Source organism: Phoxinus phoxinus, assembly GCF_949152265.1.
Source record: "Phoxinus phoxinus genome assembly, chromosome: 12".
Taxonomy (NCBI): Eukaryota; Metazoa; Chordata; class Actinopteri; order Cypriniformes; family Leuciscidae; genus Phoxinus; species Phoxinus phoxinus.
The window spans coordinates 3609630-3631695 of NC_136887.1; the positions used below are offsets into that span (position 1 = coordinate 3609630).

Consider the following 22066-nt stretch of genomic DNA (forward strand, 5'->3'; position numbering starts at 1 on the left):
TTAAGCACCTGCGACAAAGTTGCCACATGTTTGCGCAGTTGGGTCGACCGGAGGAGTTCCGGGTTTTGTGCACCACACTCGTGTGCATAGATCCTCAGACAGTCTTGTCCTCTATAACAACTCAAACAGCTTGGTCGAGCAAACAGGAATTGGTTTTCCTCAGGGACTCCACATTCCCTTCTTTTGCTTATGAGGAGGGTTAAGGCATCAACCATCTCTGGTGACAGCAAAACTGCCACTTTTCGCCCTCTTTTACCCCTAAGTTCCACCCGACTGAAATGTGTACAAAGTTTTTGTTCAAACTTTGTTAGCCCAACAGCAACATCTTTGTGTAGGGGAGCTGTATCCCTCTCAAGAAAACCTTTGAGTTGCATTTTTGCAACCTCTCCTCCACGTCGCCGGTTGAACACAATTATTTTTGCAAGAGTTGCTTTGCATAGGTCGCCATAGACTTGTGCTGATGGCATCTGTTTCAAGTTCTCAGAACGTAAATCAACAACCTTTTCAAGATGCTGGTGAAGAAGTTGTACATCCTCTGTGAAAGGGAGGGTAGACGGCTTGTTAAAGCGCCCCTCATTCAAGGTGGTCAAAGCTGTGTGGGAAACGAGTTCAGACCATTTAGCATCATACAGCTTTTTGAATGCTTGGGTTGACTTTATCCCCTCACCATCTTCTGCCATTAGAGCTCGGCAATGTACAATGTCACATATCTTATTCAGTGAGTGGCCCAACTTAAGGGCAAGGCTTGGAGTCTGGAATGAGTGTTTTACATCATCAAACCCAGATACCTTTTTGACAGCCTGGATAACCACATTGAAATTTTCAGGTCTCACAGCATCTTCAAGAGTCTGTACAGAAAATTCCTTTCTCAGAATCAGCAGAAGTCTTCCAACTTCCCGGAGCTTCTGTCGAATATAGTCAAATTTAGTGGGATCTTGCCCATGTTTATTGTAAAATGACTGGGCCAGCTGAAGAATACAAAAGTCACTCCGCACAGCAGCAGAGATGTCATCGTCTTTCATCACAGTTAGCAGTTTCCAAACACCTTGTGATATTTGTTGGCAGAGGGCTGCATTAGACATTGTTGCCAAAGACAAGACCCTAGTTCTTCCTGGCTCTTTCTGATCTTCCACTGGTTTGGAAAGACAATTTCTAACGTGTCTCCAGAGATCCCTTCGGAGAAACATTGCATGGCAATACATACAGTGCACGTAATCTTTTGAATCATATCTTTTCTTTGGCTTACGTCGTAGTTTTAACAATCCAGTCCCATTCGCTAAAACATCTGCATTGTGTTCATAGTTTCCTTTGTTCCGCAGTTTGTTCAGAAGTTTTTGACGCTCTTTGGAATGTTTTGGTAGAGCCAAAGCCCGAGCAACATCGACGTTTGAATTCTCATGTACTTTTAAGTGGCGTGTAAATTTTGACTGCGGTTTTCCACAAATGTAGCAGTAATTCTTCTTGCTTACTGAAGAGGATATATTTGAAGATTGTAAAGATGGATCTTCCCCTGTGCCTGTAATATCCTCAACAGTGCTTTCAGTATTGCCATCGCTGTGAACTTTCGATATTTGTACTTGTATGGCTTTCCTACTAGGCATTTCAAGCTGTGCTGTGCAGACTGGAACTTTTGGGAGTGAACCTATGACACTTTCTTGGCATGGTCTGCCATTTTGAATTTCTGCAGTAGATTTGATGCAGAACACTTCAGTATTTTTAATGTTTAAGAGTTTTTCTGGAGACGCTATGCTTACGTCTGAACCTTCTGAGACAGAATTAGGTACATAGTCCTCATCCGACATGTTCTCACTGGAAAATTCTACTTCGGAATCCTGAAATAGTAAACATATCTTTTGTACATACTCAGAAAGTTTAGTTCCAAGGAAGAAAATTGCTGAAAAATAAAACATATCTGACTATTCAATAAATCATACTTACGGATGTTGAGGGGTCAGGTTTGGGCTTCACATTTTTCTCGTAGCAAGTTTTATGCCAGAAGCGGGAACAAACTAGATTGAGCATATAATAAACAAGGTTGGTTTCATTTGAATAAAAGGTGATTCAAGAAAAGATGCTTTAAAAAGTGATAGATAAAGCAGTGATAGATGATCAGTGTGTTTGAAAGTGTGGCTATAAGATGGAAGAGAACAGAGAAAGGAGAAGACTAATATAAATATGAATCGATTACACAATTACACAGGCAGACAGACTGAGCAAGACAGAAAGAAAGAATGAAAAGTTAACTTTTTCAAGCTAATTTAAAGATGCATTTAGAACGTCAAGATTACACAGTTTTAGGGTTTCAATGGTAAAGCATTTTTAAAAGTATTAAAATTGTCTGAACAAAATACTTACCCTTACATCTCACACCAGCCCACTTAAAAGCGGAATAAGGACCAGTACAGCAATCACATTTATTCAAGCTTGATACTACTGTAGATATTATGACATGTTTACAGTTCTGTTGAAAAAAAAAAGTTATAATTGATTAGAGGAAATTATACTGTATTACTATAGTTAGGTGTTAAAGGCACAATAAAATGCATTAATACAATATTTAAATTGGTCTCTGATATCTATACAGAAGGTATGTGGCTTAGGTAAGGGCAAAAATGATTTAGAAACAGTTTTATCTTTCCATATTATTCAACAATGCCAAGGTAAATTTCAAGGTTTTTCATTATATGGCACCTTTAAGACATAGGGCTAAGGTTTGAACAAGTTATTTTAATTTCACAAATAACAAAATGTATATCACAAATGTACTGCACTGTAGTATGACAAAAGCAGTAAGTATGGGGACATGGTGCAGTTTGACAAAACACACACTGAACTTCTACCCATCCCCCACAGCATGACAAAAGCAGTAAGTATGGGGACATACGACACACAAACCATGGTGCAGTTTGACAAAACACACACTGAACTTCTACCCATCCCCCACAACATGACAAAAGCAGTAAGTATGGGGACATACGACACACAAACCATGGTGCAGTTTGACAAAACACACACTGAACTTCTACCCATCCACAACATGACAAAAGCAGTAAGTATGGGGACATACGATACACAAACCATGGTGCAGTTTGACAAAACACACACTGAACTTCTACCCATCCCCCACAACATGACAAAAGCAGTAAGTATGGGGACATACGACACACAAACCATGGTGCAGTTTGACAAAACACACACTGAACTTCTACCCATCCCCCACAACATGACAAAAGCAGTAAGTATGGGGACATACGATACACAAACCATGGTGCAGTTTGACAAAACACACACTGAACTTCTACCCATCCCCCACAACATGACAAAAGCAGTAAGTATGGGGACATACGACGATACACAAACCATGGTGCAGTTTGACAAAACACACCCTGAACTTCTACCCATCCCCCACAACATGACAAAAGCAGTAAGTATGGGGACATACGATACACAAACCATGGTGCAGTTTGACAAAACACACCCTGAACTTCTACCCATCCCCCACAACATGACAAAAGCAGTAAGTATGGGGACATGGTGCAGTTTGACAAAACACACTGAACTTCTACCCATCCCCCACAACATGACAAAAGCAGTAAGTATGGGGACTTACGATACACAAACCATGGTGCAGTTTGACAAAACACACCCTGAACTTCTACCCATCCCCCACAACATGACAAAAGCAGTAAGTATGGGGACATACGACAAAAGCAGTAAGTATGGGGGACATACGATACACAAACCATGGTGCAGTTTGACAAAACACACACTGAACTTCTACCCATCCCCCACAACATGACAAAAGCAGTAAGTATGGGGACATACGACAAAAGCAGTAAGTATGGGGGACATACGATACACAAACCATGGTGCAGTTTGACAAAACACACACTGAAATTATACCCATCCCCCACAACATGACAAAAGCAGTAAGTATGGGGACATACGACAAAAGCAGTAAGTATGGGGACATACGATACACAAACCATGGTGCAGTTTGACAAAACACACACTGAACTTCTACCCATCCCCCACAACATGACAAAATGGGGACATACGACAAAAGCAGTAAGTATGGGGGACATACGATACACAAACCATGGTGCAGTTTGACAAAACACACACTGAACTTATACCCATCCCCCACAACATGACAAAAGCAGTAAGTATGGGGACTTACGACAAAAGCAGTAAGTATGGGGGACATACGACACACAAACCATTGGGCAGTTTGACAAAACACACCCTGAACTTCTACCCATCCCCCACAAAATGACAAAAGCAGTAAGTATGGGGACATACAACATATGATACACATGCTAGCTCAGAATGAACCATCATCCATATACCATTGTAAATTAAACAATTCCTATGACTGATGATACATGGGGCAACTTTATGAGCAACGTTGCGGGGCAACTTGGGTTAATGTTGGCATCAGTGGGCAACCAGAAGAGACACAGGGCCCATGACTGATTTAAAGTCTGAAAATTTTTTTTTTTACCCATTCTCAGTTGGGAAAGTGCCCAAGCAACATTGTTCAAAAAAAGTTGCCTGGCAAGATTGCTCAAAATGTTGTCCTGTGTATCATCAGCCTATCACTATCTTTTTTAATTCTTTAAGTTTGTAATTAAAAATCACTGTTGTTGCCAACTAAAGAACATTTAAGAAATAAATGCTTATTAAATGCTCATTTTTAATGGAAAGTACATTACCTGTTGAGTGTTGTCATGACATGTCAGCTGAGAATCAGACGTTGTTGAGATCTGAAAAGGTTTGAGTACTGAACATTCAATTTGGATAACACGGCAGTACATGGTGATGCTTTGAGTATCCAAAACAACTAATGTGAAAATGACATAATACAAGTGAATTCTTCGATCAAACAATCAGGGCATGTGAGAATTCATTGCAGCACACAGTCCTAATCGTCTGTAATGCTTAGGGCTGGGTACCGAGTCTCGATACTTTTTAGGTACCGACCGAATTGCCTCGATACTATCGAGTATCGAAAAATTACATGTTGTTCGGTTCCAGATTTCGATACCTAAGGAGTTAACTCGTCAATGTCAGTGCTCAAACAAATACATATGAAATGCACAACGACACACATATAGTCGCTCACGCACATAAACGCAAACTCTACACACACGAAACAAGCGGAACTCTCCGCGCACACTCATATGAGACGCGCGCGCGCACGCACAAACTCTCGACACGCATACTTATGAGAAGCGAGCACACACACACACACACACAAACTCTCCGTGCACATATTCATATGAGACGCGAGCACACACACATAATACCTTAAAGATGTGGAAAAGTCGATCAAAAGTGTGGGTACATTTCTCCAGGCTCGATGCCAACGGCGCGCGATGCAGTATTTGCGGTAAAATAATTGCTGCAAAGACCGGTACCACGACAAACATAATGAAGACCCTGACAGTGCACGGAGTAAACATAAGAGCAGAAAGTTGCTCCGTCTTCGACTGGTAAATGAAGAGATATCTTGTTGATCACTCGGACAGTGTTTATATTGCAATAAATAATAACCTACTGAATGCACACTGCCGTTCAAAAATGTGTTGGTTAGTCAGAATTTTTTTTCAGTAAGGTTGCATTAAAGTTATCAAAGGTGACATTAAAACATGTGTAATGTTACAAAATATTTCGTTTTTAAATAAATGCTTTTCTTTTGAATTTTTTATTCATCAAAGAATCATGAAAAAAATTATCATAGTTTCCAAAATATTAAGCAGCAAACTGTTTTCATATTTCTGAAGGGTCATGTGACACTGAAGTAATGATTTTGAACATTCAGCTTTGACATCACAGGAATAGCCTAAATTACATTTTGAAATATATTAGATACGATTTTAAATTGTAATACTATTTCACAATATTACTAAAGTTTTACTGTATTTTTTTATTTAAAAATTCAGCTTTGGTGAGCATGAGCGCTTTATAAAACATTTTTTATTCATTTGTACACTGGCTAAGGAGCATGAGTCAAACTGAAAAAATAAAACTAAATAAATAAAAAATAAAAGTTTTTCTGAGGTAATATATTATGTAATCTTGTTAAAAAGGATTTCATAAAATTGGTATCGAAAAAAGTATCGTTAGGAACCGGTATCGAAACTGAGGTATCGAAATTGGCACCGGATCGAAAGATTTTGAACGATGCCCAGCCCTAGTAATGCTAAGGTAATGATTCTACATCATCTTACCAAAGTTAATGGAGATTTAACTACCTGTTGAGCATTAGAAACACACACTTACCTCCTTTGACCCATCTCCTGCTGCACAGCTGACCAAAGCATGCACCTGTTGTTCAATCTCAGAACAAACCTGTGAAATATGAAAGATTTGTGTAATCAGATTGACAAAAGGTCAAATATACTATGCTATAAAACACTTTTTATGAAAATTTTAAAGAAATCAATAGTTTATAAGGATTTTGCATCATCTTACCAAAGTTAATGGAGATTTAACTACCTGTTGAGCATTATAAACACACACTTACCTCCTTTGACCCATCTCCTGCTGCACAGCTGACCAAAGCATGCACCTGTTGTTCAATCTCAGAACAAACCTGTGAAATATGAAAGATTTGTGTAATCAGATTGACAAAAGGTCAAATATACTATGTTATAAAACACTTTTTATGGAAATTTTAAAGAAATCAATAGTTTATAAGGATTTTGCATCATCTTACCAAAGTTAATGGAGATTTAACTACCTGTTGAGCATTATAAACACACACTTACCTCCTTTGACCCATCTCCTGCTGCACAGCTGACCAAAGCATGCACCTGTTGTTCAATCTCAGAACAAACCTGTGAAATATGAAAGATTTGTGTAATCAGATTGACAAAAGGTCAAATATACTATGTTATAAAACACTTTTTATGGAAATTTTAAAGAAATCAATAGTTTATAAGGATTTTGCATCATCTTACCAAAGTTAATGGAGATTTAACTACCTGTTGAGCATTAGAAACACACACTTACCTCCTTTGACCCATCTCCTGCTGCACAGCTGACCAAAGCATGCACCTGTTGTTCAATCTCAGAACAAACCTGTGAAATATGAAAGATCTGTGTAATCAGATTGACAAAAGGTCAAATATACTATGTTATAAAACACTTTTTATGGAAATTTTAAAGAAATCAATAGTTTATAAGGATTTTGCATCATCTTAACAAAGTTAATGGAGATTTAACTACCTGTTGAGCATTAGAAACACACACTTACCTCCTTTGACCCATCTCCTGCTGCACAGCTGACCAAAGCATGCACCTGTTGTTCAATCTCAGAACAAACCTGTGAAATATGAAAGATTTGTGTAATCAGATTGACAAAAGGTCAACTATACTATGTTATAAAACACTTTTTATGAAAATTTTAAAGAAATCAATAGTTTATAAGGATTTTGCATCATCTTACCAAAGTTAATGGAGATTTAACTACCTGTTGAGCATTATAAACACACACTTACCTCCTTTGACCCATCTCCTGCTGCACAGCTGACCAAAGCATGCACCTGTTGTTCAATCTCAGAACAAACCTGTGAAATATGAAAGATTTGTGTAATCAGATTGACAAAAGGTCAAATATACTATGTTATAAAACACTTTTTATGGAAATTTTAAAGAAATCAATAGTTTATAAGGATTTTGCATCATCTTACCAAAGTTAATGGAGATTTAACTACCTGTTGAGCATTATAAACACACACTTACCTCCTTTGACCCATCTCCTGCTGCACAGCTGACCAAAGCATGCACCTGTTGTTCAATCTCAGAACAAACCTGTGAAATATGAAAGATTTGTGTAATCAGATTGACAAAAGGTCAAATATACTATGTTATAAAACACTTTTTATGGAAATTTTAAAGAAATCAATAGTTTATAAGGATTTTGCATCATCTTACCAAAGTTAATGGAGATTTAACTACCTGTTGAGCATTAGAAACACACACTTACCTCCTTTGACCCGTCTCCTGCTGCACAGCTGACCAAAGCATGCACCTGTTGTTTGGTCTCAGAACAAACCTGTGAAATATGAAAGATCTGTGTAATCAGATTGACAAAAGGTCAACTATACTATGTTATAAAACACTTTTTATGGAAATTTTAAAGAAATCAATTCGTACAACCTCAGAACAAACCTGTGTGGGTTCAAAATCAAATACTAACACTTCTCCACATGTAACTGTAAACTGTGTCTTTAAATTAAAGTAAAAGGATTATTTCAATCTGTTAATACCTTTCTTCTCCATGGCCAGTCAGAATCTCCATAGTTATACGTTATCTCTTCCCCAGGACTTATGTCCTTTACTGCAAATAAGCACAGATGGGGCTTTCCGTCCACTCTGATTGTTTTCATTTTGCTGTTGGGGGTCACATGATCATCATTGACGATTCTCCCTAAAGAAGCATCTTCTCTGGCAGCATCAACCCTGAAACAGCAAGAACATAGTGCTATCTCCACGGTGTAATATTGACTGAATCATACAATAGGAAAGTTTCACAGAATAATAATAATAATAATAAAAAGTTAATTCTAGTTTACCACTGCTGCATCAGGAAATGCAAAGTTTATACACACCACAACTGTTTTCCATCACAACGAAATTCAAATAAAAAAACTTCAAGTGCAGCATGGTATACTCTGTGCCTTCTTTCATATTCTTTTTTAGATATGATTTCCCCTCGATATTCAATGAGGAAATCTCCCTTTTGAAAGTGGCGACAGCTGAACACTCCTCGACCTAACCAAGAGCAGATCAGTCAGGGTAGAAGTTAAAACAATACTTAAAACATAGACAATTGTGTTACTCACCTTTAAATGAATTTATGTATTTTATTTCAAATCCATCCTTATCTTTGAGCATGGAAGAAAAATATGCAGCTTCATCCTTTGGTTTTAGTTTGGCCCTCCGGGACCTTGTTCCTGCCATTTCCTGCAAAAGCCAGATGATGTATTTGGTCACTTGATGAAATTATAATAATTATATGTTTTTTTTAGACATCACTGACCTAATCAACAATGAGTTTATACTTTTATTTGCTGTAGAGGGCTTAAATATAAACAATAGGGATCATTATGTACTACTTGCAGGTCAGTAAACAGCACCAGTGAAACAGGAAAGCATCTTAGACCTTACAAATGTGTTTAGTATTTTTAACAATCTGAAACATGCTGCTTTTCTCCTTCTCAACTACACTGTGACTGTCACTAAAGAGAAACATTATGATTATGGCTATCAGACTTTTACAGGTCCTTCTCAAAAAATTAGCATATTGTGATAAAGTTCATTATTTTCCATAATGTAATGATAAAAATTAAACTTTCATATATTTTAGATTCATTGCACACCAACTGAAATATTTCAGGTCTTTTATTGTTTTAATACTGATGATTTTGGCATACAGCTCATGAAAACCAAAATTCCTATCTCAAAAAATTTGCATTTCATGAAAAGGTTCTCTAAACGAGCTATTAACCTAATCATCTGAATCAACTAATTAACTCTAAACACCTGCAAAATATTCCTGAGGCTTTTAAAAACTCCCAGCCTGGTTCATTACTCAAAACCGCAATCATGGGTAAGACTGCCGACCTGACTGCTCTCCAGAAGGCCATCATTGACACCCTCAAGCAAGAGGGTAAGACACAGAAAGAAATTTCTGAACGAATAGGCTGTTCCCAGAGTGCTGTATCAAGGCACCTCAGTGGGAAGTCTGTGGGAAGGAAAAAGTGTGGCAAAAAACGCTGCACAACGAGAAGAGGTGACCGGACCCTGAGGAAGATTGTGGAGAAGGACCGATTCCAGACCTTGGGGGACCTGCGGAAGCAGTGAACTGAGTCTGGAGTAGAAACATCCAGAGCCACCGTGCACAGGCGTGTGCAGGAACTGGGCTACAGGTGCCGCATTCCCCAGGTCAAGCCACTTTTGAACCAGAAACAGCGGCAGAAGCGCCTGACCTGGGCTACAGAGAAGCAGCACTGGACTGTTGCTCAAATTTTGCATGTCATTCGGAAATCAAGGTGCCAGAGTCTGGAGGAAGACTGGGGAGAAGCAAATGCCAAAATGCCTGAAGTCCAGTGTCAAGTACCCACAGTCAGTGATCATCAGCTAGCTATCAGGAGATTTTGGAGCACTTCATGCTTCCATCTGCTGAAAAGCTTTATGGAGATGAAGATTTCATTTTTCGGCACGACCTGGCACCTGCTCACAGTGCCAAAACCACTGGTAAATGGTTTACTGACCATGGTATTACTGTGCTCAATTGGCCTGCCAACTCTCCTGACCTGAACCCCATAGAGAATCTGTGGGATATTGTGAAGAGAAAGTTGAGAGACGCAAGACCCAACACTCTGGATGAGCTTAAGGCCGCTATCGAAGCATCCTGGGCCTCCATAACACCTCAGCAGTGCCACAGGCTGATTGCCTCTGTGCCATGCCGCATTGAAGCTGTCATTTCTGCAAAAGGATTCCCGACCAAGTATTGAGTGCATAACTGAACATAATTATTTGAAGGTTGACTTTTTTTTTATTAAAAACACTTTTCTTTTATTGGTCGGATGAAATATGCTAATTTTTTGAGATAGGAATTTTGGGTTTTCATGAGCTGTATGCCAAAATCATCAGTATTAAAACAATAAAAGACCTGAAATATTTCAGTTGGTGTGCAATAAATCTAAAATATATGAAAGTGTAATTTGTATCATTACATTATGGAAAATAATGAACTTTATCACAATATGCTAATTTTTTTGAGAATGACCTGTATACAGTATATGAAACCTCTACAGACACCTACAGCAAGGTTAAAACTAACAGCAGGTCTGATAAAACAACACCGATTACCCTTACTGTACTATTACAGGAATAACCTTCACAAAGAACTGTAAACAATAGAGCTCCGGACGCCACGTGACCTATTCTGTTTACCCCGCCATTTTGGCAGTAAAGAGGCCGTACGAGACGAGCGTGAACGAATGACGGCAGCATGAGTTTTAAGGCAACAGAGTTCACTGCGCACTTTAATTAAAAAGATATAGACCTGTACATTAGCCTGGGTTTCCCCATACTGCCTTTGCGTAGCGCGATTTTATTCTCGCTGAAAGGCAGTCTGGAAACCATGGACCTGATTTTCGCCTCGTTTAGGGAACCAATCACAGAACGGGGAGGGAGCAGCAAGACGATGACGACACAACTAAGCAGTTTGTTTATGGATTCAACATGGCAGCAGACGCGAAGCTACCTTTTGATGCAGCCTTAGATATTGTTCTAAGTAGTTTAGAACGCAAGTTTATTTCGAAAAAAGAGCAGCTTTTGGCGTCAGCTTTTGGCGTCTCTACATACGTCATCTGGTATAATGGAAACGATTGGCTATGAGCTACGTACAGGTGCATTTGATAGACATTCTAAGCACCCAATAAACGGCGCCGGGCATTCGTAAACCACGCCTCAAATACGAGAAAATGCGCATGTGGTTCCCAGACCCAAGTCTCAACGAGAATTGGGTCTGGCGTTAGCCAGGCTACCTGTACATAGCAAAACTTAATAGATTAAACATAACAGATCCCTATAATGCCCCCGGGGTGCTTTTCATGTGTATTAATAAAGGAACTTATAGCTTTCCTGAACTGCAGTATCCTGATATAACGTTATATAACTAACGTTACTTCATTAACTTTTCCTCGGCCTATTCCGTAGACTCTTTAAAGGCCTACAAAAGCCTGTTTTTTTTTTATGTTTATGGACAGTGTGTGAAAATGTGAGTTTATGTCCAATCATAAACCGGTGGGATAATGTATCTGATATATATATATATATATATATATATATATATATATATATATATATATATATATATATATATATATATAAACATAAACTGATATTAGTTTACACATTATCCCACCGGTCACAATTGTGACTGAACATAAAAAAAATTTTTTCACACACTTTCCATAAGCATTTTAAATGCTTTTAAATGCTTTCCTCCACCTGTTCTGGAATCCAGGCGCACAGCAGCTGTCCACCATGTTGAAATAGTAATTGTTTTGAATTAGTATTCGACCCGACCGCTATCGATAACGCAAAAGCCGCTCTGGTGCTCTCCTGGTTGACTGCCAAAATGGCGGAGTTTAGATTGCATGACGTCAGCCCCCGGAGCTCTATTAAAAGGATCTGATCAGACACACAAATAGTTTACAACTAAACAGCTGTGTGCCCTGAAAAACCTCAAGTTCACCATTCCCATATGAAAAATACTGTAGTAGACTTCTGTACTATAGTAAACTAGAGTAATAATCCTAGATACAATAGGTTTTTTTAAACTTACCATAGTAAAAATTAAAGAATACTATGGTTTATCAATTCACTAATATTACAGGATACTGAAGTGCATTAACAAAGTGTAGTAATCACTATTATACTAACATACTGCAGTAAACTCCAATTTACTACATCAAACACTACAATATTTGTCCATTAGGCCTTTCATAGATTAACCCCATTATCACAACACTGAACTGCCCAGATAGCAAAATAAATATGATCTCAATCTGGCATCATGAGTTATTTAACCATTAGCCATTAACTTTTAAACCCAAAACATACATAATACAAGCGGTTTAGTTATTGCTTGTTTATTTGTCAGACTAACGTTAGTAAGTCAATAGTTAATTCCTTATATATCCTTATATTCCTTATATTTTGTGAGGAAACGCTAGATAAAAGCTTACAAACGTGACCAAAGCTAGTCTGTTTTATAACGTTAACTAATATAATATACTGTTTTATTGTTTATTGAGTTTTATCATCAATCTTACCTTAAGTGTCTTCGGGTGACTTGCTGATTATCTCAGCCGGAAGAGACGCGGTCGGGGGTGGGGGAGGGGAGGAAAATGATTCCAATGATATTGCTTCTCTGTGTTTTTATTTTTATAGTTGTGGTGTGGACTTTGTTATTCCTTTATATTTAGATCTATTTTACAAACATATCTTTATCGTTATTGTCCTTTGTGTGAATGGCTAAAACACAGTGGTTAGACAAAACCCGAATTTACAAGGACTTCTCACCTTTCAGCCAATCAAAACCCGCGATTCCATTCACAAGTGTGAATATTAATGAGGAGGTGCAGTACCAAGACCCACCTGCAGGAGCGCAGTTCCGATACACACTCTTAAAGGAGAACTCCGGTGCAAAATGAACCTTTGGTCTAATTACACATTGTTACCTAGTCAACCGTTATCTGAGATTTGTTTTCATGATTATCGAATGTAAATAGTTTTATCTCTAAAAACAGTTTAGCCTATAACGCTAGTATAACGCTAGTATATGGGGCATGGAGTAATGACAAATAAAAATCGCTTGTTAATACCACTAACAAGGCTCAAAATAGCCCCACACTAACACGGTAGCATAATGAGGGTCCCTACATGCAAACCGAAGCATTGAGAACTTTGACAGTGTCCAAACAGTTTAATAAGAAGATATTTTATACATACAGTCAACTTCACGTATACAAGCAGAATCCATCTTGGAAAAACAGTCTCTATCAATCGATCTACGAACCACCGATCCAAATGCGCTGAACTGTGTAGAATCTCATATGGTCCAGCGCATTTGGATCGGTGGTTCGTAGATCGATTGATAGAGACTGTTTTTCCAAGATGGATTCTGCTTGTATACGTGAAGTTGACTGTATGTATAAAATATCTTCTTATTAAACTGTCTGGACACTGTAAAAGTTCTCAATGCTTCGGTTTGAAGGTAGGGACCTTCATTATGCTACCGTGTTAGTGTGGGGCTATTTTGAGCCTTGTTAGTGGTATTAACAAGCGATTTTTATTTGTCATTACTCTACGCCCCATATACTAGCGTTATACTAGCGTTATAGGCTAAACTGTTTTTAGAGATAAAACTATTTACATTCGATAATCATGAAAACAAATCTCAGATAACGGTTGACTAGGTAACAATGTGTAATTAGACCAAAGGTTCATTTTGCACCGGAGTTCTCCTTTAACACAAAGTCCGATGATTGTGAACTATAAGGACTTTTGGAGAAAATTTGAATTTGAGCTCCTCCCACATGTAGAAGCACTTCTACGTTGTCTGAATTATGAGGACACTGACACTGTCCTCATAATCCAAAATGTCCTCGTAGTGTGGCGTGTATTCATAAAATGTCCTCGTAAATCACAAAAACCCACACACACACACACACACACACACACACACACACACACACACACACACACACTTGTTCATCCACTGCCTCTTCATATTCTCTGAAATATCTGAGAAGTTCCAATCTAAATAAAAAAACTTAGGAGTAGCCTAATTTTTTATTCTAATTTAACATTTGACCTGCATGTACGTAATACAGTCTCATTTTTTCATCTTAGAAATATATCTAAATTACGGTCCATGCTGCCTCTCTGTAGCAGAAAAACTCTGTTTTTTTTAAGGATTGATTATTGTAATGCCTTGTCGGCGGGAGCATCGAAATGTATTCTGCACTGACTTCAGTGGGTACAAAATTCTGCTGCACGTATTCTGACCAGGACCAGACAAAGAGGTCATATAAAACCTGTCTTAGAGACATTGCATTGGCTGCCTGTTCAATTTCGTGTTGATTTTAAAATTCTTATGTTGACCTACAAAGCGTTAAATGGACTTGCTCCGCAATATCTTTCTGATCTTTTAGTACCCTACATTCCGACACGCAATCTTCGCTCAGCCGATGCCGGTCTTTGAGTTGTTCCGGTAACGCGCCTAAAAACAATGGGTGAGAGCGCGTTTTCTTCGGTTGCCCCAAAGGTATGGAATTCACTGCCCTCACAAATTAGAAGTGCTCCATCTTTTAAATGGTTTAAGTCATCCCTTAAAACGTATTTTTTAAAGAAGCTTTTGGGTGAAACGTGATTGTTGTGGTTCTCCTTGTAGGCCTAATATACTATTTTATGGTTTTGTTATAACTTATGTTTTGTTTATTGATTTTAAATTGTTTTTAGATTTATAATATTGTTGTATGCATGCACTGTAATAGTTTGTATTTCATGCTTATTTTATCTATTGTCTATGTAAAGCGCTCTGAGAATTGACTTTTAAAAGCGCTATACAAAATAAAGTTATTAGCCTATTATTATTATTAACATCTGTCGCCTTTTCCGAAACTTAAACTGGGGTTAATAAAGTATGTACAAACATTTTGATTAAAAAATAATTGTCCTAAACAACTTTATGCAACAGCCGAATGCATATTAACATTAATTATAGCTATAGCCAATAAATTCAAACTAAAACATAGTTTCTACTGCTAATAGATTAATAATAGCACATGATAAACAATTCTCTCGTTTTCACTTATGCGAACAGAGACGGCCTACTTATGTTTTCATCAGTCACATCACACAACTAAACTCATAAACAGTTTCACAAACTCACATTTAATCGTCGAAAGCTGAAAGTGTTAGCAGTCAGATCGATGAAGCCCAAAATATTTAGCTTTTTGTAAAAGTGCAAACTGAAGATTAATCTTTCATTCATCTTTTGATGTGCCATAAACTGCTGAATAACACCACTACACTACTCTTTTATACAATTTATTAATTAGGGATGGCCCGATACCACTTTTTCCAGGCCGAGTCCGATACCGATACTTTCATTTTTGGTACTCGCCGATACCGATACCGTAACCGATACCTGTATTTTTATTTTCAATTAATTTAATTCATGCATTTGTCATTTTTAAATGTATTGGTAGAGAAACCAAAAGAATGTCAAATCATATTTGTTTATTAAATGTAAACTTAATTTGTTCATCAAATATATTTAATGCACTGCATATTCATTACTGTATAAATTAAATATAGATGGATCTTTTTGTGAAGTTACAAAAAAAGGTAGCCTATTTAGTCAAGAGATAATCCTTTGTCTGGTTAACATTAAAACACAGCAGCAGATTAATTCAACTGCTGCCCCTTTAAGACCGAACGCACGGACCCCATTTGAATTATACTGTCTACGTTCACTTGACATATAATATACTTTGTTTACTAGGATACTCGCCAAGACGGGCGTTTTTACATAGTTTTGTGTGAGTTCATCCGTACAAGCGCAAGACGTGAAATAATTCCACTCAGTGTTCGCGCGCTGAGGCGATGGTTTTCGGGGCGCGCGCTTTGGATGTTTGAAGTTCATGTAACTTCTTGACCTGCAAATGTCCTGTAATAATGTCGTTAAACATAAATAAGGTAACAGTTCATGTTTTACTTACATATACGATTTAGTTTTAATCCAAATATACGTGCCGACTGCCGAGTGAACGATCAGCAATCCAGAGCATTCAACAGAAGTGCGCTCTCTCTCTCTCTCTCTCTGGTCAGTTAATGTTAATAATAAGCTACATGCCTCATTTTACTTTCTTTGCCATTGACATCCGACTGAACTACAAACTTTCCACTGACGTCTGATGCGCTCGACCAGCTCGCGCTTCGGTGCCGCGGCGCGCTCAATCCACTGCGCGTTTTTCTCTTATCAGCTCGCGCACCACAGCTATATAGGCGTTACTATATTTTGTTTAATATTTCACTAATATGATACATTTACTTCATAGACAGCCTTCTTTTTTATCCCCATTATACTTTCTGTTGTCAGTGCTTCTTTGTCTGGACACAAACACTGTACACACGCTGCCTGGTATCGGTTGTTGGTATCGGGGCGCTTTTACGAGTACGAGTACATGAGCTCAGTATCGGGCGGATACCCGATACTGGTATCGGTATCGGGCCATCCCTAATATTAATAATAAAAAATGCCTATATTTATATGTAACAGGTATAGAAAGCGTACTGTTAAATATGTATTGTTAATTAGAATTTTCACAAAATTGTTCGTTTACATACCTGATATGACTGCCTAAGTGAAATGAGTACCTTTCCCTTTAATTGATATGAGTCAATATAATTTCCTGTTCTGTCCCCTCCTCTTCCTCTTTGCATTGGTGATGCAGTGGAGAGGTGAGGTTATTTTGGGCTTCTGATAATCTTTCTTAATCTTTATTTTAATTGTTGCTTTTATGTCTATATTTTCACTCTAATTTATGTATATAATATTATTTTTAGTGATGGGCTGATCGAGGCTTCGTGAAGCAATGAAACAGTTGAACCAAATGGTCCATATTGTTTCGAGGCTTCGAATCAATCCGACACCCGTCTCCACGGTGACACCTAGTGGTCACTTGCAGGTGTTGATCTGAAACAACCTTGACGAGCCATTAAAATTGTTGTTGTTTTTTTATTATTGTACTTTTCTAATATGTGAATCTTGTAACCTATAGGCTCCTCACTGTGCATAATGTTATTTTGGTCCTACAAAATGAATATTAATAAAATAAATCAAGCCACAATGTCTCACTTTTTTAGATATTTTTATTCAAAAATATTAATTTCTCTGCTGTGGAAGGACTTAGCCTACTTCTTTTTTTACAGATAATTTCTCCAGCCTTTGAAAAAATCCTCTCACAAGGGACAAGTGTTGCTGGAATGCAAATATATTTTTTTGCCATGACATACAAATGAGGAAAGATTACTGCTCTCTCTTTCTAGTAAGTTAGTGGATCATGAGTTCTGGGCAAATACGCATCGTTGATGTATTTTTTCACTTCCACTGTGGCATCAGCTGTAGCATTGTGTATCATCTGGGTTTGATGGATACGAGTATCAAAAAGTTCCCATAAACTGTCCTGTGTTTCTACTGGTGTTGATGTTGATGATGTTGATGGGTCTGATGTTGACATTTCTATCCCTATCTTTAATCTATCTATATATGTATCTATCTTTCTATTAATCTAGCTGTCTATATTTATATCTATGTATCTATTAATGTGTCACATATATCTAGCCTATCAGTCAATGTGTTGTGTAAATTTAAATGTAAGCCTAAATATAACTAAACAAATCGCACTATAAATGTCACTAGCCTATATCACCAAAAATCCGCTATCTCAAAATCAAACTCCTCTCACAAAAACCCACGAGGTCAATATGCGTTGATTTCACTTTTATACAGATGTGCGATTGTGTGGTCTGTTTTCGACCTGTCAATCAAACGCTGATTCGGCGGATCACACCTGATGAAACACTTAGTGAAACACTTCGAGGCTTCGTTTGGTCATAGTCACGTGACATGGGTGTTTTGAATCACGATTCGGATCAGTGTTTCGAAACATCTGCGCTTCGGTATCTCGCAAAGCTTCGGAACGACTGTTTCGCGTCAGCCATCCCTAATTATTTTACCTATCTGTGTGGTTATTTTAGTAATTTCATCCCGTTTAAGTTATATTTTTGCATCTGGGCCTAAATGTGGAAAAGAGAGCACGTGATAAGTGTACATCACATGTGTTTTATAGGTAAAGCAAGGGCGACTCTCACTTAAGAGGCTGATTACATTTGTTTGTACATCAGGTATGTTTTTCTGTTACGTGTGTTTTTTTGTTCTATGTGATTTATTGCTCTCTTCCTCTTTGCATTGGTGATGCAGTGGAGAGGTAAAGCGAGGGCGACTCTCACTTAAGAGGCTGATTACATTTGTTTGTACATCAGGAATAAAATCTGTGAAACTGCCGCATGCTGTCCCTGATTCTTCATTCACGACCGAAAACACAACGCAGACAAGTGGATAACTGGTGTCGCGAGCCACCGGTTACACGTGGTGCCGTGAGCCTTTCGGATCTCGCATGATCGGCTGCTCACCGATCGCCGGAGTTGCTGCTTCAACAGACGACGGTGTGCTGTGATAGATCGCTGGAGGAGTGTTTCGCTGACCGCGGACGGAGGCCGCGGATCGTTTCATCTCGTCATCAGCGGTCAACTATCTGCTGCTCACATCACATATAGCCTATGGTATAGGTTGAACGTTTTTTTATTAATGACTATTGTCGCCATATAAGCGCTTTGATGTGTTGAACTCTTTTTTGTGTGTGTGTGTGTGTGTGTGCGCACTGCTGCACGCTCATAACTGACGGTATATATTATTTATTTATTTTTTTTGATCGGCACATTTTTTTTCTTTCTTCCTCCGTGCCACGGTGTACTGAACTGTTCTTTGCGCTGCTGCACACTCTGACAGAGTTTTTGTGATCGCCAGATATATATTTTTTTCTCCGTGCAACGCTGTACTGAACTGTTATTTGCGTTGATGCACACTCAATGACTGAGTTTTTGTGATCGCCACATTTTTTTTTTCTCCGTGCAACGCTGTACTGAACTGTTCTTTGCGTTGCTGCAAGCTCAATGACAGTTTTTTTTTATCGTCACAAACCTTTTTTTTTTCTCCTCCGTGAAACGTCACATTTAACTGTTTTGAGAGTATACATGAGTATTTCTGCAAAGTACAATTATATGAATACTTAAGTGATTTTAGTGTTTTTATTTTATTTTTATTTTATTTTTCCTGAAACTGTTATTACATTTCTCTGTGTTTTCTATTCAAACTGAGTCATGTTTGAGGACACTGTCAGTCAAGATAACTTTAGCCCTGCACAACGACCTAGTGCCATGTTCCCAGTAGGCAGGGGTAGTGGGGCTGTACTTAACCGTACTGACAATATGTCTGGAGTTTCGCCTCAATGTTTTGGAAGAGTGAATAGTGAAATTGACCATGTACATGCATCTGATTCAGCTATTGGTACGTCAGGGAGCCCAGCTGCTTGCTCTACCCCTTTTACACGCCCAAATGCTGATCACGTCATTACCCCTGAGTCTCTAGGAGGTTTAATTTCTGATCTGGCACAGAAAATTGGTGAGAGCATTTCAGCCAGTCTCAATTTAACGCAACATCCCAGCCCAATGCAGTCTAAGTCAAATGTCCAGCAATCCAGTGAATGTTTTGATCCTTCTAATTTGAAAGTCATTGTCCAACATGATGTTGCGCCTCCACCGTTCTTTAGAGGTGATCAAAGTGATTCATTTACTGTACATGAATGGGAAGATTTGATGTGCAGTTATTTGAACAGTAAGAAATGCACTGATGAAACTGCCTCTGATCTCATTTTGAGCAGGTTAGCTGGAAAAGCGAGGGATGTAGTCAAAGTGTCCTTGCGCAGCTTCCCAGGGCCGACTGCTGCAGTCCCCCCCACCACCGTGTTCGACATACTGAAGCGAAATTTTAGTGAGTTGATGTATTCAAACATACCTATGGCTGACTTTTATAACACCCTGCCTAGGGCAGATGAGAGCCCAATGGACTACTGGATAAGGCTGAATAAGGCGATTGATGTGGCTGATGAGTGTTTGCGTAGGCGCAACAAGAGCGTTGAGGACCCTGCTACTGAAGCCGTTATGATGTTTATCTCACACTGTCCAGATCCTGGCCTTGCTTTGTCTTTTCAGTTCAAGCCTGCTGAACAGTGGAGTGCTGCTGAAGTTCAAGAGCGACTGGATAGTCATCGCAGGAACCTGCAGAGAGCTTTTGCTAGAACTTCACGTTCATTGCCTGTGTCAGCTTGCCATCAGAACACTGTGACTGTCTGTGACGATCCTGTGCCCAGTTCTCCCAGACAGCCTGAACTCTCCTCAAGTCAGATACCATGTTTAACTGGTCAGCTCAACCCCAACGCTGCGCCTTTTACTCCTGTTGATAGTATGCAGCAGTTGGTTGGCATGATGGATAAAGTTTTATCTCTCTGCACTGCCTCACTGTCCTCACCCAACCCAAACTGTCCTGTCAGAACTTCAGACCCCAAGCCCAGTTTGAGCTCAGCATGTAGAGTATGTCGATCTAAAGAGCACACTACACATACTCATTGTATGCGGCAGAGGCTTTGTCGTAACTGCTTCAAACCTGGACACTTTAAGAGCAATTGTCCTGAGACGACGGGCCTTGAGCTGCCTTCTCCGGCCACTCAGTTAAACTAAATAGCCCATGTGCAGAGGGGGATAACATGGGCGGTGGCGTATTTCCCCTAAAAGATGAGTCAGATCCACAAGTCATTTTTGTAAATAGTTGCAAATTGTTGCCACCCGACAAAAAAGTGCTGTATGTGGGATCTCAGAAAATTGATGGAGCTAGTGAACTCTTTTATGCTCCTGTGACTGTCGGTGGCCAGTCCGTACTGAACGGTATGCTAGATTCTGGTAGTATGGCTTGCACCCTGAGCACGGAATGTGAATCCAAGTTGTGTGCTGACGGCGTTCTCCCTCGACCTTCAGTGATTCCTGGTGATGTGGTCCTGGTGGGCTGTGGTGGTCTTACTACTCAGCCTAAATGCGCGTATGACCTGGAAATTGAAGTCTACGGGTTCAAGTTCATCGTACCAACCTTAGTAGTACCTGGACAGAAGGATGAGTTCATTATCGGCAGTAACGTCATCAAATGCGTGCTTCAGAAGATGAAAGCCGAAAAGAAGTACTGGGAACTGATTTCCTGCAAAAACAGCAACCCTGAGTGTGAAGAGTTTCTTGAGCTTCTGAGCTGTGTTTCTCGTTGGTCTGGTCCTCAACAGCCCGCTAAGCTCGGCACAGTTAAGCTTTGTCAAGCGGTTACTTTGCTTCCCAGATGTGAGCACCTTGTTTGGGGAAAACTGCCAGCTAACACTAATGTCTCCCCAGGAAGCTCTGTCATCGTCGAACCCACTACTTCACGTTCAGCGCCACGTCATGTTCTTGTTGGACGTGTAGTGACTCCTATGTGGGGTGATCGATGGGTGCCGATGAAGATCTTGAATCCCACTCAGTCTCCAATAACTCTTCGACGTAACGCTAAGCTGGCTGATGTGTCTCCTTGTTTGGCGGTGGAGGATGTTACAGTTTCACAAGATGTGTGCAGACCTCAAGTTTCTGATGCAGCCTTCCCCGAGTCTCTTCCACCTGTTGACCCTGTGCGGTTACTGCATGAGTATGGTTTGGAGGGCATTGATATCGAAGGATGTGAAGTCTCCGAGTCATGGAAGGAGGAGTTGGCGAGTCTCATCGTGTCCTATCGTGATGTTTTCTCCAGAGACAGACTCGATTGTGGAGAGGTGAAAGACTT

The 22066-nt window shown here is 39.2% G+C and overlaps 1 protein-coding gene across 1 annotated transcript; it reads right to left on the bottom strand.

Annotated features, from left to right (window-relative positions):
• Nucleotides 1-121: 121 nt before the first annotated feature.
• LOC307008037 (uncharacterized protein) lies at nt 122-12863 on the bottom strand (the record flags this gene model as incomplete). The annotated part of the gene is made up of 10 exons (XM_079630591.1): nt 12858-12863; nt 8853-8973; nt 8619-8781; nt 8277-8469; nt 7994-8062; nt 4716-4766; nt 2356-2461; nt 1939-2009; nt 287-1832; nt 122-186 (listed from the first exon to the last, which is right to left on the bottom strand). The coding sequence occupies exons 2-10, from the start codon at nt 8968-8970 to the stop codon at nt 122-124; spliced, it is 2382 nt and encodes a 793-aa protein (XP_079486717.1). The 5' UTR covers nt 8971-8973; nt 12858-12863.
• Nucleotides 12864-22066: the final 9203 nt, after the last annotated feature.